The 14,565-nt window shown below is 46.3% G+C and overlaps 1 protein-coding gene across 3 annotated transcripts in view; it reads right to left on the reverse strand.

The window, feature by feature from the left end:
- Fam13c (family with sequence similarity 13 member C) overlaps positions 1-14,565 on the reverse strand; it is a 113,949-nt gene that overhangs the window by 6,277 nt on the left and 93,107 nt on the right. For all 3 annotated transcript variants that reach the window (XM_032889152.1, XM_032889151.1, XM_032889150.1), the window contains 3 exons: positions 10,413-10,494; positions 8,327-8,529; positions 1,051-1,146 (listed from right to left, as the gene is read on the reverse strand). In XM_032889152.1, the coding sequence (XP_032745043.1) occupies positions 1,051-1,146; positions 8,327-8,529; positions 10,413-10,494 (381 nt within the window). The remainder of the gene's footprint in view (positions 1-1,050; positions 1,147-8,326; positions 8,530-10,412; positions 10,495-14,565) is intronic.

Raw genomic sequence — 14,565 nt, forward strand, 5'->3', positions numbered from 1 at the left:
CCCAGAGCAGGCCACGGTCAAGACAGAGGCTGTAGGTGACAATGTCAGAAGGGCCCTTAGAAGGCCAAAGAAGCAACAGTTATTCCTCAACCTTTCCAGGAAGTATGACAGCCCAAGGGTTTTCTTCAAACTTGAAAGGCCTACTTCTCTTTAAGCTATTCCTCTTCCTCACAGGGAGGATTTCAGACAGAATGCATCACTCTAACGTTCTTTAAAACACAGAGTCGTAAGTGTACTCGAGTAGATTTCAATTCAGAGTTGTTAACATTTGCTGTGTTTTCCACTGATGCTTTGAGTGGCTGTTTTGAAATTGATGGAGCAGGATGTGTGGTGCTTCCCTAGTTCTGTCTGCCTATAAATTTGTTTTCAGAAATTAGCCTAGTTCCATTTTGGTATTTTTTTTAATTGAAGATAAATTTATTTTACATCTAGTCTAGTATGATCAGACGGAGCCAAAACAATGTTCCAATATTTCAAATAATACATTACCAATTTATTAGCCACCACACAGGGAATGGAGAGATTCTGTCTCTTCTAACTGTGTTAAAAATTAGATAGTGCCGGGGCTGGGGAGAAGGCTCAGTGGTTAAGAGCACTGACTGCTCTTCCAGAGGTCCTGAGTTCAATTCCCAGCAACCACATGGTGGCTCACAACCATCTGTAATGAGATCTGATGCCCTCTTCTGGTGTGTCTGAAGATAGCTACAGTGTACTTATATATAATAAATAACTCTTTTTAAAAAATTAGACAGGTCCACAGTGAGAACCATTGTGTCTTTTCCTTGCCCAAAAGAAGGGTTTAAAAAAAAAACGAATATTAAGAGTGGTCCAATCTGCCAGTTTGGTATGTTCTGTTTCACAGCAGTTTGTGGTAGCCATCACTGTTAAGCACTGGGCTAGTGAGGACCATAGTAGCTGGTGAGATCATACTATACACAGCTAGGAAGGCCACTTGTTAACATTGATGGTGCGGTCTATGCCATGGCACTAAATAACATCGATTTGAGGTGCTACTCAAGGTTTCCAGAGAGTGCGGCCATCTTTACTTACAATCGTTGGGATAAGGGATGGTGTTGACAGGATTTGCTTGAGACCTCTGCATCGGTCATAAAGAGGCTTTGTGGGGTTCTTGTCTTGCTTAGTTGCCTGAAAAATAGAAAATGCATTCTGATTTTTTCCCTCAGACAATATTCTCCCTGTCCCCACCACGAGATGGGGAGCCATCCCAGAACCCATACAAGCTTGACAAGCGGTGTGGACAGAGATATGGTCCATTCCCTAAGGCCAAACAACAACGGGTCATGTTTGGAAGCCGCAGAGATCAGAGCACTTGAACGCAGCAGTGATTAATGGGAAGGAAGTGAAAAGAGGGTGTCTGCTGCACATTGTGTCTCCTAGGAAAAAATCCCATAAGGGGTAGGGGCGAGCACAGAAATTGGACCCTAAAGCTTTGTGGACTAGTCTGCAAAACACGAGTAGTGTTAAGTCTGGAATTTACTTTTAAGTGACCAATCAAGACCTATCGCTTTTTCTTCTGAACAACAATATTGCTTGGACTTTGGTAATGACATTTATGAATACCAACGGGGTACAGATCTCCACCCACTATTACACACGTAGAATGCACACAGCCTTACTAATTCAAACAAAGGGGTTAGAGGTTCAGAGCTCCTTCCAGACTACTCCAGAAACAGACAGGTTTTCCAGTTGACTCGCTCAAGTTCCAACTAAAGCAATTCCCTACCTCTTAGTATACTGACCCATTCTGTGCCAGTCACACATGACACATCCCTACACACCATTGTAGCAGGTCAGGTTCCACATAAAAAGTCAATGTCTCTCTTGTCTGCTTATCCACGTATCTATCCAAAGTGGCCAAGCCCCTCTTTTCCCTTGCCCCCCACATATCCACATGCTGTCTCATGCACTAATTTACTGTATGCTCATTACGCACAGCCTTCCCTCCATTCTCAACCAATGGTTCTTCAGGGTGGGGTATGGGAGGAAACAAAGTCACCACATAGTCACCCGCATTGTCTTTTATGGACGCACCTACTACAGAATGTTAAAACTCTGCCTTCCCAATCTGTCTTCCCAGAGACGTGAGACAAAAGAACATAGCTCCCCGGTGACATTTAGGATGTCACCCATCAGAGCTACAAGCCACCCTGGTCCATGTTGATCTCCCTGCTCTGTGAACCTTCCTATTTCAATATCGGGACCTGAACTTTTCTGTTTCAGTCTTACCTGCCCAAAGAAAGGTTCACTGGGGCCTGAGATGCCGCCATATTATTTAGCTTCTTACCACTATCTACCGTATCCCTGTCCTGATTACTAAGAAGTTCATAGGTACAAAGAATTCTAAGTTTTAGTAATCTCCATATGTGTGTATGCGTGTGTGTGTATACAATATATATATGTGTGTATAAATATATATATATATATATGTGTGTGTATGTATATATATATATATATATATGTATATGTATATATATATTTGCCTTGAACTTAGAGATCTACCTGTCTCCTGAGTGCTGGAATTAAAGACCACCATGACCTGGCTACATATGATCCTCTATGAGCATACACACACACACACACACACACACACACACACACACACACACCCCACATTCAGTCAATATGAAGTCCATAGGATTTTAATACATTTTAAGAGGGAAAATATAAATGTAAGCTCAAAAACATTTAAACAGTTTTTCTTTTCAGTACCTCCCTGGGACTTACATTCTCTAGAAAGCACAACAATGTACCTGGAGCATTGGTCTCTTCTGAAATTCGACTGTGGTTTTTCTACCTATATCCCCCCACCCCAGTTTCTAGGATAAACCAAAAGGGGGGGGATCATGACATCTGCTGCAAGATTATGTCTTCTAGGTATGACCTGGAAACTGCACCCATGTAATCTCAACCCTATGGCAGGCTAAACGAGGCCTGAACAACGGACACACCAGTTTATAGACAACGTGGGTGGGGGAATCTTACAGGGCTCCACCCCAGGACAGAGCTACGGGAAACTAACAAATATAGAGGGAAAATTAGTCATCCCTAGGGATGAGCCCCCTAATTGGTCAAGTGGTCGGCCCTAAAAACATGCACATAAGCAACACTAAATGGACTTGGCACACTGTATTGATGCATTTGTGTGCGCACACCTGTTTGCGTGCATACGTGCACGTGTGTCTGTGCATGCACACATGTTAATTAAAGAGAGGCCATGAGTTTTAGAGGGTGCAGGACCGAGGAACTCGACAGCATGGGAGAAGTTAGGAATGAGAGAAATTATGTGATGAAAATGTATTTTAATTTAAAAGAAAATAAAAAATTAAAAATACGCAAGTACAAAGAAGCTTTAAAAAGCATATATATACATACACATATATGTACATATACATATATACATATATGTGTATACACACACACACACACACACATACACATACACATGTATGAGAACAAGGAGGCTCTAGTATCCCCGGATAGTAGATAAAGACTGAGAAACACATACAATACACACATGTCCTCTGCATGCTAATGACTTTACTCCTGGGGTCGTCACTGACTAATCTCCAAGTAGAAACAATCATGTGAAGCCAGCCCTCCTGTGGGCCTCAGACACAAAGAAATAGCAACCGAGTCCCAAAAGAACAACAAAATAACAACACTAGTTTCCTATCCAGAGGAGGAAAATGTCCGTTTTACCGAGCTCCCTGAGCAAAAGCACATTTAGAGGTATGAGTGGAAGAATGAGTATATTTAAAAGGAAAACAGACACATGGCTAAATCTGCTTTAGCTCCAGCAGATTTGTCCTAAGTAACCTCCTGACCAGCGCCAGAAAGAAAACATCTGGGCTAGCAACTTTGTGGCAGTTTGGAACGCTATCTTCTCTCCCAGTTACAATGCCAGGCCTAAGAAGGCGAGCGGCCTGGGAAGTGAAGAATTGTCAGCATGGCAGAGTGAGCAAGCTGCCGACAGATATTACCCAATGGCGTTTTGGGAGAGTGCTTTCTCCCTTAACCTCCCCTTCCATGTATGCCGCATTCCACAGCAGAAGAGGGAAGGGCTGACGGTTATCGTTGGGGTTTATCTGTTCATAGTGACCTAGAAAATGACACCCATCACCCTGGATAGCTCTCTCTGGCTAGTTTATGTGGACAGTGTAGATAGTTATTAGTGAGCTATATCTTAGTGTGATTCCCTTCACGAATTAAAAAGAGAAAACTTTTTTTTTTTTGTAGTGTAGATGGCCAGCAACATACAGGAGTAGAAAAAGAAAATAGATTTGTTTCCAATGATTTTTCTAATGATTATCTCTTTTTCAAAAAACAAAATCCCTAAGTAAAGGAGGGTGGTGGTGTAAAATTATAAAAATATAGCGCTGTCTTTTTACCCGCTCTAGGTCGGGTACTGCAGTGCCTCAAAATATCTGCTAGATACCTTAATCTCAGTCAGCAAAGGGTCTCACCCGCTCTGCTCCATTTCATATCACATCTGAGCCTGGCAGCAATCGCTCTACCCATCTAGTTCCCAAGGCAGGTTTCCATGCCAGAAACACACATCCCAACTCCTTGGTGGCCCAAACTAGCCACCGTACACTCTCTTACACTTAAATCGCTACATAAAAAGAACACACAACACAATAACCTCTGATCCAATTGATAAGGTATAATTGCCCACCTAAACATACAAAGCCCTGGACACATCCATCCCTTAAGAACATTCGTAACAACCTGTAAATACACAGAGTGGAATCTTAATGTCAGTATCCATGTTGTGTCCCCCCTCCCCCCTCCCTACTCTGCTGTCTCCTCCCCTCTTCCGTTCCTGTCTCCTCCTCTTCCTTCAAACTTTTCTCCCGCCCATCCGTCCTTCTCGTCCCATGACAGGCCTCATTCTATCTTGCACCTGCCTCACCTGTGACATCATCCCACAGAGGGGGATTTGCAGGGAAAGGCTGAGTCACAATATCTGAACAGGGTCATGCTGTATGTCAGTGGTCCTCAACCTTCAGAAGCCTGCTCTGATTTAAGACAGTTCCTCATGTTGTGGTGACCCCACCTCCCCACACACAACCATAAAATTATTTTGTTGCCCCTTCATAACTATAACTTTGCTACTGCTATAAATCATACTGTCAATAAATATCCAATATGCAGGATACCTGATATGTAACCCCCAAGGGGGTCGAGACCCACAGGTTGAGAACTGGTACTATAGTGTTTACTGGCTTCAGTGTGAGTTCTGACTAAACACCAACGCAAGACGTTCCCGAAACATCTTGGGGTGAGGGGAAAAAATTCACTCACCACGGCCATTTTTAATTTGATTTAGATATATGGCAAGAAGGCTAGATGAACGCCATCTTTCCACTCAAGGTTTAAGAAACTGGACTTCCGGAGATGAACTGACATGCCACAGTGTGTTACCGAGGCAGGGAACAGGCTAGATGTTATAATTACGTCTCCTTGAGTTCTGCCGTGGCCTCTGAACTTAGCCTGGATTCCCTCCCGATGGCCCCCTAGGGTTCCGTGTTACACGTCTCTGGAGCGGCACTGAAATGGGCAATCAAAGCCCGCACGTCCTGCGGCAGAAACCTCTGTCTAAAAGGCTCGGCTCTACAGCAAAGCTCCCGGGGCTGTTGGAAGACCTACTCTGACCCTCATGAAGCCACTCCATAGCTATTTGGTTGGTGCTGGAGTTTCTGCCATTTGTACAGGGGCGGTTTCTAAGCATTCAGGTTCCCGTCTGGAGACTCGTTTCACTCAGTTGTCACAGGAGGCCAACCGACCATCCCGGCCTGCTCAGGACCACCGAGGGCTTTCAGTCCTCAAAGCAACAAAAGCCCCACGCAAACGAGGAGGGGTTGGTTACCCAGTCCCTCGGAGATCTTAAATTTGAGGCACCCCAGCATATGTCACTTGTTAACATTTTCATCGCTACGCCAAAATCTGCCACCTCGCATAGTCCTGGTATGTCGGTAAGCGGACTGGTCTCCATCGACCCTACCTCATCTTTCTTCCCGCTAAGGCACTGGTTCTCAACCTGCGGGTCGCGACCCCCTTTGGGAGTTTGTTTATCAGATACCCTATATATCAGATATTTACATCATGAATTTATAACAGTAGCAAGATTACAGTTTGGAAGTGGTAACGAAGACGGTTTTATGGCTGGGGGTCACCACAACATGAAGAACATTAATGGGTCGCAGCATTAAGAAGGTCTTGAGAACCCCCAGTGTAAATCTTCCGCATGTGCTTTTGTTCCAATTAAAATAGGCTTTGAGGATGCTGTCTTTCGGCCGATGTCGCTACAATGACCAAGGCATGCTGGGTGGTTTGTTCACACAGTAATCAGCTCTTTTAAATGGTTATCATCTCGCACTGGTTTTCTGCTCCCACTTGGCCACCCTTTAACTCCACTTCCCAGCCCGAGAGGGCCAGCGTCATTCCACTGGCCACAGCTACTCTGACCGCATCTCACGCTGCCCCATATCTCAGCCCCCATCCCTGAGATTCTTCTGTATACACAAAGCTCTTCTCTCATCACAGCCTTAATACTGGGGAGTTCTATCTGGAATCTTCTTTGCTGCTCTCTTGGCTGCCCCATTTTCTTGATTAAATGTCAACCGTGTTCAAGAAGGACTGTTCCTATTGCCTTCTGACGTGCGTCTCCTTCATTCCTTGCACAGTGCTTACCAAAAATCCTTGTCTATTTAAGCCAGTTCTTGCGTCCCAACTCTTAGCAGAAAGGCAGTCCAGGACAGTAGTCCTGATGTGACTTCTCTGTCTTGATTTACCTGAACTTACATGACAAGCCCTTGAATCCCTTTGGAAATGTGTAACTTTCCGCATCAATCAGCAACTATTATGGTTTGGATATGAAGTGTCCCCCACCCAAAATCTCATGTGCTATGTCTTGGTTCTCCAGCTGGTAGCTCTACTGAGAGGTGACAGAGGCTACTGACATCATCAATGGATGAACCCACTGACTAATTAAGAGCTGAGGAGACCCCTGGGAGTTGGAGCCTTGTCAGAGGATGTTGACCAATCAATCATGAGGACATCAATACTGACTGACTAAGATGTTTAGACAGATAGGGACAAGTTAACTCTAAGATACAAGAAAGCCCCTTGGAAATACTAATCAATAGGAAATCCGAGATGTGCCTATGTGTACATTACCCGTTGGCCATCATTAAAGTCTAGAACGTTGGGATTGGGGGATAGGCTAGCCATGTGTTAAAAGACAACATACCAGCCTGTGAGCGAGCCATTACTGATCTCCCTTTATTACTCAGGACACATTGGTTCTTTCTCAAACATAAAAGGAAAAAAAGGAAGATGGCAGTGACTGTGGTCCCATGTGTACTGCAGTACACAAGACCCAGGGAAAAAACTGGAGCAGAACATATAGCCATTCTGGGATCTGGTATATATGATCCTGTCCCAGTATGACCAGATCGTTCATGGCAGAATAGCAAAAGCGATCACACTTCTCCATAGGACTTCATTCTGGAGTCAAATATCATTCATTTGTCCAATTCTGTCAAGCAAACGCATACCCAGTCCCTATTATGTGTAGGCACCGTGAGGCTCTGAACAGGCAATAGTCTTTCTGTGTAAGCGACACGATGGGTGTGGGGTGGAAGGTATTCGAGAGGTGACAAGGTGACTCCTGCTATTATATAGGAAATAAAAGGTCAACCACATCAGCCTCGGCTTTGATACGGGAGGGACCTCAAGAAAGCTCCCCTGGCCTTAGCCCGGCAGAGAGCATCACAAGAAGGGATTACCCAGGTAAGTGTTGCTTTCCTTTATAAAATATAATCTTTTCTTGCTAAGCCCTAGGCTTATGGGTCCTAATACCTCACTGACAACATTAGCCCAGCTGTCTCAGATTTCAAACCTCAGATATCTATAGCTGGAATCTTTGATCCCTACCTATCACTCCCTAGAAATCACGGCTCTATTCTTAGGGCATGAAACTCTTACTGGATGACTCTCTCCTCTTTATCACACTTTACCATGTGGGGAGGGGCCTGACTGGAGTGTTTGCCAATTATTGCTTGAGTCTACGTCCTAACTTGGTGGAGCAGAAATTGTATCCTCCCCCCTCCTGACCATCGTCCACAACACACCTCTCCTCCAGAAGTGGTACATTCTAGGATCACATAGCAGCACTCCTAAGTCACAGCCATTAACCCACCAGGAACTGAGCAGGTCAAACAGACAGGACTCTGGTGGCGAAGTGCACTGACAGGTGACCAAAAGCATGTCCTTGCCACCCCGTGCTAAGGCAGTGAGGTACCTTCACATCATCCTGGGGCGGGATCTGCTCTCTCTTCTCCAGCATCACTGCATCTGAAGTCTCCTCGCCTGAGGAGCCTGGCTCGGGTCCCACAGCTTCCGACTTGCCATTTTCTCTGGGGCCTGGAGGTTGTTCACAGGACAGGTTTCTCCGAGGGCCTTTGGGAGTGCTCCCTTGTTCTTCCGACAGCTTCAGTTTTAGTTCTAAGAGAAATGCCCGGAGTCACCATGAGCATGAAAGGACTCGCTGGCCCAAATTAAAACATGACTTCTTCTCACGGATTCCCTAGGTATGAGCAATGCTCGTGATGTCAGCCTTAACCATAACCAATATCATAAGCGCTCCAACAGCCATGCAGACAGAGTCCTAGAGACCCGGCTCTCATGGGGAGAACCGTATGAGACAAGAATTCAGATTTGGATGGCAACAGACTTCTGGAGGAAGACCTGCTCTCCCCTGCCCCCAGGTTTCCACCATTGCCTAGTGTAGCAATTAAAATTCTCTACAGAGCAGTTTGTGGGTGTGCATGGTAAAAGCTGTGTATAAGGTAAGGCCTCTGGAAATGTAGGGGCCCATGCATCCCATATGTAAAACTCAGGAACAAGAAGAGAAGAAAGAGGCTTTGGAAATTCCAGCTCATGCACTTGTCACACTTCTCATTTTTAATCTAATGCTCTCTCCCCTCAAAGATTTAACTGACACATTCTCCCCCTCTCCCCTCCCTCCCTCCTTCCCCTTTCCCTCTCCCTTCCCTCCTCCTCTCTCTCTCCTCTCTCCCTCCTTCCTTCTCCCATCCTCTCTCTCTTTCCCTCCTTCTCTCTCCCCTCCCCTCCTCTTCTCTCTCTCTCTCTCTCTCTCTCTGTCTCTCTCTCTGTCTCTCTCTCTCTCTCTCTCTCTCTCTCTCTCTCTCTCTCTCTCTCTCTCTCTCTGTATGGGCGTGTAGTTACAAGTGGCTATCTGTGAGCCGCCCAGCAGTGAGAGTTCTGAGAACTAAACTTAGGTCCTCTAGAAGAGAGAGAGAGGCAAGCACTCTTAAACCCTGAGACTTCTCTCCGCCTCGTTAATTTTCAAAATTCAGAGTCCACCATTCTAACAATGTGGCTTTATTCAACTGTAGACATTAAAAATAAAAAACCTGCCTAGAGCTTACCAGGGAATTGCATTTCAGAATATGCCACAACAAGGAGAAGTTGAGTTTGAGTAAGACCATTTACGCTGATTTTTCAATTATATATATATATATATATATTTTCAATTATATACTATGGCTCCCTTTCTTCATCTAGCTTTGTGCTCTGGCTTTATGGTTTGTTTGCCTGTTTGTCTGTTTGTTTGTTTGTTTGTTTGTTTGTTTTAATGTTGCTCACTCAGCACCTAGCTGCAGGGCATGCTTACCTGAAACCTACTGTATAGCCCAGTCTATCAATTCTCCTGCCTCAGTTTTCCAAACACTGAGATTATAAGCCGCCACGCCAAGCTTGAGGTTTAAAGGCTGCGTGTTTCACAAGCGTGCTACACCATTACCATCTAATTACCAGTCCCTCTGGTTTTTGATCCTGGAACTTCCAGAAACTGGAACCAACTCCCCCCCTTTATCTTAAAGTACTGACTTACAGAACAAAGGGAGGAAGAAAATAACTTTCTGAGCCTACAGCGATTGCCCTTAGCACTGATAATACACTGACACCCCAGAAAGGGACAGGGGAAGAAAAGGATTGGACCCAGAGTCTGGGAGCCAAGTTGTCTGCATGGCTCAACACCTCTAAGCCGCATGACTTTCCTGCCTGGCTTAGCACACTCACCTGGGTGGTCTGGGAGTGGATCTGGGAAGTGGATTGGGGTGTTTTTGTTTCTAACAATCTAGTAACCAGGGGAGTTAGAACTCCACAGGTCGGCTGGAGGTCCCAGGTCTCTCTCGTAAGGAGGTTTATTAAAGGCGCCTGAATGATGTGTAGGGTCACCTCAACTCCATTTGTTCCTTCAGTGCAGGCAGGAACCCAGCACTCAGGAAGGCTCGGGTGGAAACGGACTGCAACTGCCCTGAACACTGTTATAGCCGGTGCTCTCTGAGAGAAGAGACACTTGCCTTTGAGCTGTTTGCGCCCTTTAGCCAAATCGTTCATCCATTTCAGAACTTCAGGATTCGAAGTCTTGTCCCCGTGTGACGGCTACAGAGCGAGGGGAAAGTACAGTACGGAGGGGGGAGGAGGGAAGGGAGGAAGAAAGATGAGCAGGGGAGAGGGAAGGAGAGGGAAACGAGAGAAAAAAGAAGAGCGAAAATGTTAAACAGCCGAGCCACACAGGGAATTCAGAGACGTGCCCTGACCTGGACACTGGGGCAGAGTTCCCGTGAGTGGAATTGCTCTGCACCTTTGTTCCTACACCAGCGTTATTCCAAAGCATGCCAAGGCACCCAGCGCATTTCCACCCATCCCAGTACACCCCGCCATCTACCCTCAGTCACCACATAAGCCATCCACCACCCATACCACTGCCAGGTCATACTCTGCCAACAGAGACGAGCGCGATGACAGTACAAAAAAACAAATGCTTTATACGTGGCTCAGGACTCGGCCCTGCTGGGAAACACTAACCAATTGGGAGACTGGGTACTCACCAGTCATGTCCTTGGAGCTCAAGAAAGCAGCCCCCACGGTCTCTGAAACCTGATAATTGTCAAATAGCTGCTCTGGGAGGGAACAGCCCTACTTCTAATCACTATTGGTACCAAGGTACTGAGCTGGTGTGAAACTGAAACTTACACATCTGACCTTGGGCAGATGATTGAGCTTTTCCACGCTCTGCTGTCTCACATATTAAACATGCAAGGATTACAGTGTCCCCCTCGCAGAGTCCCTGTGGTGGATTAATATCTATGAAACACTGAAGACAGCTCTGGGTGCACGCCGAACAATGCACAAGTGATAGGTCAGACGGTAAACGTTACTGTTACCGGCTTATCCTCACTAGCAGCACAGGTGGTAACAGGAATATTCCCGCCAAACCCTCAAAGGCATTCTGCATGTGTCTTCACTGACACTCACACACACGGAGGGAGACGTGTGACTCTGCCAGTCAGATCATTCACTTCCGAATTCCTTCTCAGCACAAAAGTGAACTGTCCCCAGACAAGAGAAATCAGTAGATTAAAACTGGCAAAATATTTTTGGTTGTGAGCCTAGCCCTTGGTGCTCTCAGAGACTGAACCATGAACCAAAAGCATACATGGGCTGGACCTAGGCCTCCCCGCACACATGTAGCAGATGTGCAGCTTGGTCTTCATGTGGGTCCCGAACAACTGTAGCAGGGGCTCTCCCAAAAGCTGTTCCCTATCCATGGGATATGTTCTCCTAGTCGGGCTGCCTTGTCTGGCCTCAGTGGGAGAGGATGTGCCTAACCTCACAGAGACTTGATGTGCCAGGGTGGAGGGATACCTAGGAGGGTCCACCTCTCAGAGGAGAAGGGGAGGGTTGGGGAGAAGATTATGGGAAGGGGTGACCAGGAAGGGGGCAGTGAGTGGGATGTAAAGTGAATGAATGAATGAATGAATGAATGAATATGGCAACATACCCTTTCCCTCTATATGCCACAGATCATAATGTAAATTTCCATCCAAAGCTACCATGCTAACTTAAAAGCAGGCTCAAGAGAGTTACCCCCACCTGAGACGACGCTAGGAACTTGGCTGGGAGGGCTGGGAGGCCTCCTGCACAGAGGTACCTGTGTCTGCACTGTTAATAGCCACTCCGTGAAGACCCACTTCCCCCCGTAAGATGTACGACCAGAGCGATGTCTTCAGTGAGAGACGCAGGATGATGGCAGAGCACATTCTTAATATACATACTTAACAAAGGCACACAAGAAAGCTTCGCATGACATCCTCTGATACACAAGAGTTTGTGTTCACCGCGAATGATCCCGTCAGTTATGGGGTGACACAGAAACATACATCGAAAAACAAGGTGGAAAGGAAGACTGAAGAAAAGTCACTGCCCCTCCCGTGATGGAGCCAGAACCATGGACAGAGACACGGGTTGCCCAAAGCTTTGGTCATGGGGGGTCGGGGGGTGGGGGACGACATGGGACGCGGCATTGCTTAATGGAAGCCTTACGCTTAGAACCCTGGTGTGTAAGCCTAATTCTTTGGGCTTAGCTGTCTAGCCATATTGACAGCCCGAGTTTTACATTTGGACTCTAGAACCCTCAGAGGATTCTCCAGACTAAGGACGTGTGTACGCAGGTAAAAGGGAAGCTCACTGGATCTACCCGACGCACCACCAAAAGGAGTACACCAAATACACAAAACACACTAGGAGCTCAAGCCAGTGACCAACAGGGTAGTAAGTGTTTTGCTACCCGCAGGGTGGAGGAGGACTCGGAAGCTGGATTTTATGGTAAAGTACTTGAAAGCCCGAAATCAGTTGCAGAAATGAATTTTGTTTTGATGGTTCTGCCCTTAGGGAAGCTCACTTAAGGTTAACTTCAGGTTGTGTAGAAGATGGCGCCCAAGCCGCAGAAGTTTCCACACATTCATAACGGCTTTTTTAGGCCTCTTTGTGCCTGAATGGAAATGTCTATCTATGGTTAGATACCCGAACTCACTACTTTACTAGGGGTAATTAAAGTGAGGCCGCCAGGTTACTGTTACAGATACTATTGTGGGAGATTCCTACAAAGAAAGGTCATTCATAACACACTTTAGAAAGACTTCTGCTTGGCCATGAAAAGACCTGAGTTGTCCTAACTAGAATCTTGGCTGTGTGACTCTTTGAATTCATGTCACCTCTCTGGGCCTGTTTCTTCAGTTACTGGGTAAGAAAAAGTCTGGCTGGCTCTGTCCAGTTTTAACATGTTCTATTAATAGTGAACATCTGAGCCCCTCAGGAGGCAGAGGCAGGTGGATCTCTGTGAGTTCAAGGCCAGCCAGCTCTACAAATCAAGTTCTAGGACAGCCAGGGCTACACAGAGAAATCCTGTCTTGAAAAACCAAGTGAGAGACAGAGACAGAGACAGAGAGAGAGAGAGAGAGAGAGAGAGAGAGAGAGAGAGAGAGAGAGAGAGAGAGAGAACATAGTGAACATCTGGATGAACTGCCCTTTCTAACCAGGGCTACAGTTGGCAGAGACAGAAAGACATGTTTATGTAGACATCCCAAAAGCTGAGATGTCCAGCAGGAGCTAAGGTTCAGAAACAACCAGCAGGCTGGTAACACCATTGTCCGACGAATGAGAAGGAAAGCAGGCAGGTGGCTTGCCAGGCTTCTGACCACAGCTTGGCACCTGACAAGAGGCACAACCAGATGCCATTTCCTAGGATATATAAGTTGCTGACTGAAGTGGGGAACAAAGGTAAACACTGATACAGCAGTGAATATCAACCCTCCCTGCCTACTGCTCTAGCATCTATACCTGTCCTCTGTTCGTGCATGCCTGCATGCATGCGTGCATGCATGGGTAGGTGCACACATGCGTGTGTATGTAGGCATGTGACAGGTGCGTGTGGGTGCATGTGTGTGTGTGGATGGGTGCGTGTGTGCTTGGATGCGTTTGGGAAGCAGGGAGTGATGGGACCGATTGCCTCTTCATTGCCTTTGAAGCTTCTCAAGGCAGGGTAAAAGATGCCAAGAGAAATTCTCTAAGTAAAACAGACAACCATCAGTGGCCATAAGATTTAGAAAAAAAACACATGTGCACAGCACAGGTGGGGACCCAGTGCATATTTAACGTGCATAGGTCCCCTTCCTTTCCTCCCAAGACGGAGCCCGTCATGTGGCCTGCTTGTATTGCTCAGACAGATTAAAAGGTTGGTGATACCTAGGACCTTTTGCTCCCTTCATAGCCAACACTGCAGGGTTGTAAGGGTCACACTGGTTCCTTCAAGAGTGTCCTCAAATTTCAGTTACTGCTGTATGACTCAGAATAGGAAGTAGCGTGTGCAGACACAGGAGGCTGCCGAGGCTTTGTGTTGGATTACAATCTAAAACAGTCAGACTCAGGAAAGGCAGAGGTGTTAACGAGCTTGACATAGAACCCCCACTGTCACTCCCCATTGTCACTCAGAGCTGTCCATCATGGTTGTCTGGTAAACTCTAGTAGACCAAAGGTGAAACCAGCTCCTACCAGAACACTGGGCTACCCAAGATAGACACTAAGAACCCTACGACACCACCACTCAGGTCTGTTCATCATTAACTTACTGCTCCCAGCCTCAAAGGATAGCTCACAGCTAGTTAGAAGTCT

This window comes from Rattus rattus, chromosome 18 (genome assembly GCF_011064425.1).
Source record: "Rattus rattus isolate New Zealand chromosome 18, Rrattus_CSIRO_v1, whole genome shotgun sequence".
NCBI classification, from domain to species: Eukaryota; Metazoa; Chordata; class Mammalia; order Rodentia; family Muridae; genus Rattus; species Rattus rattus.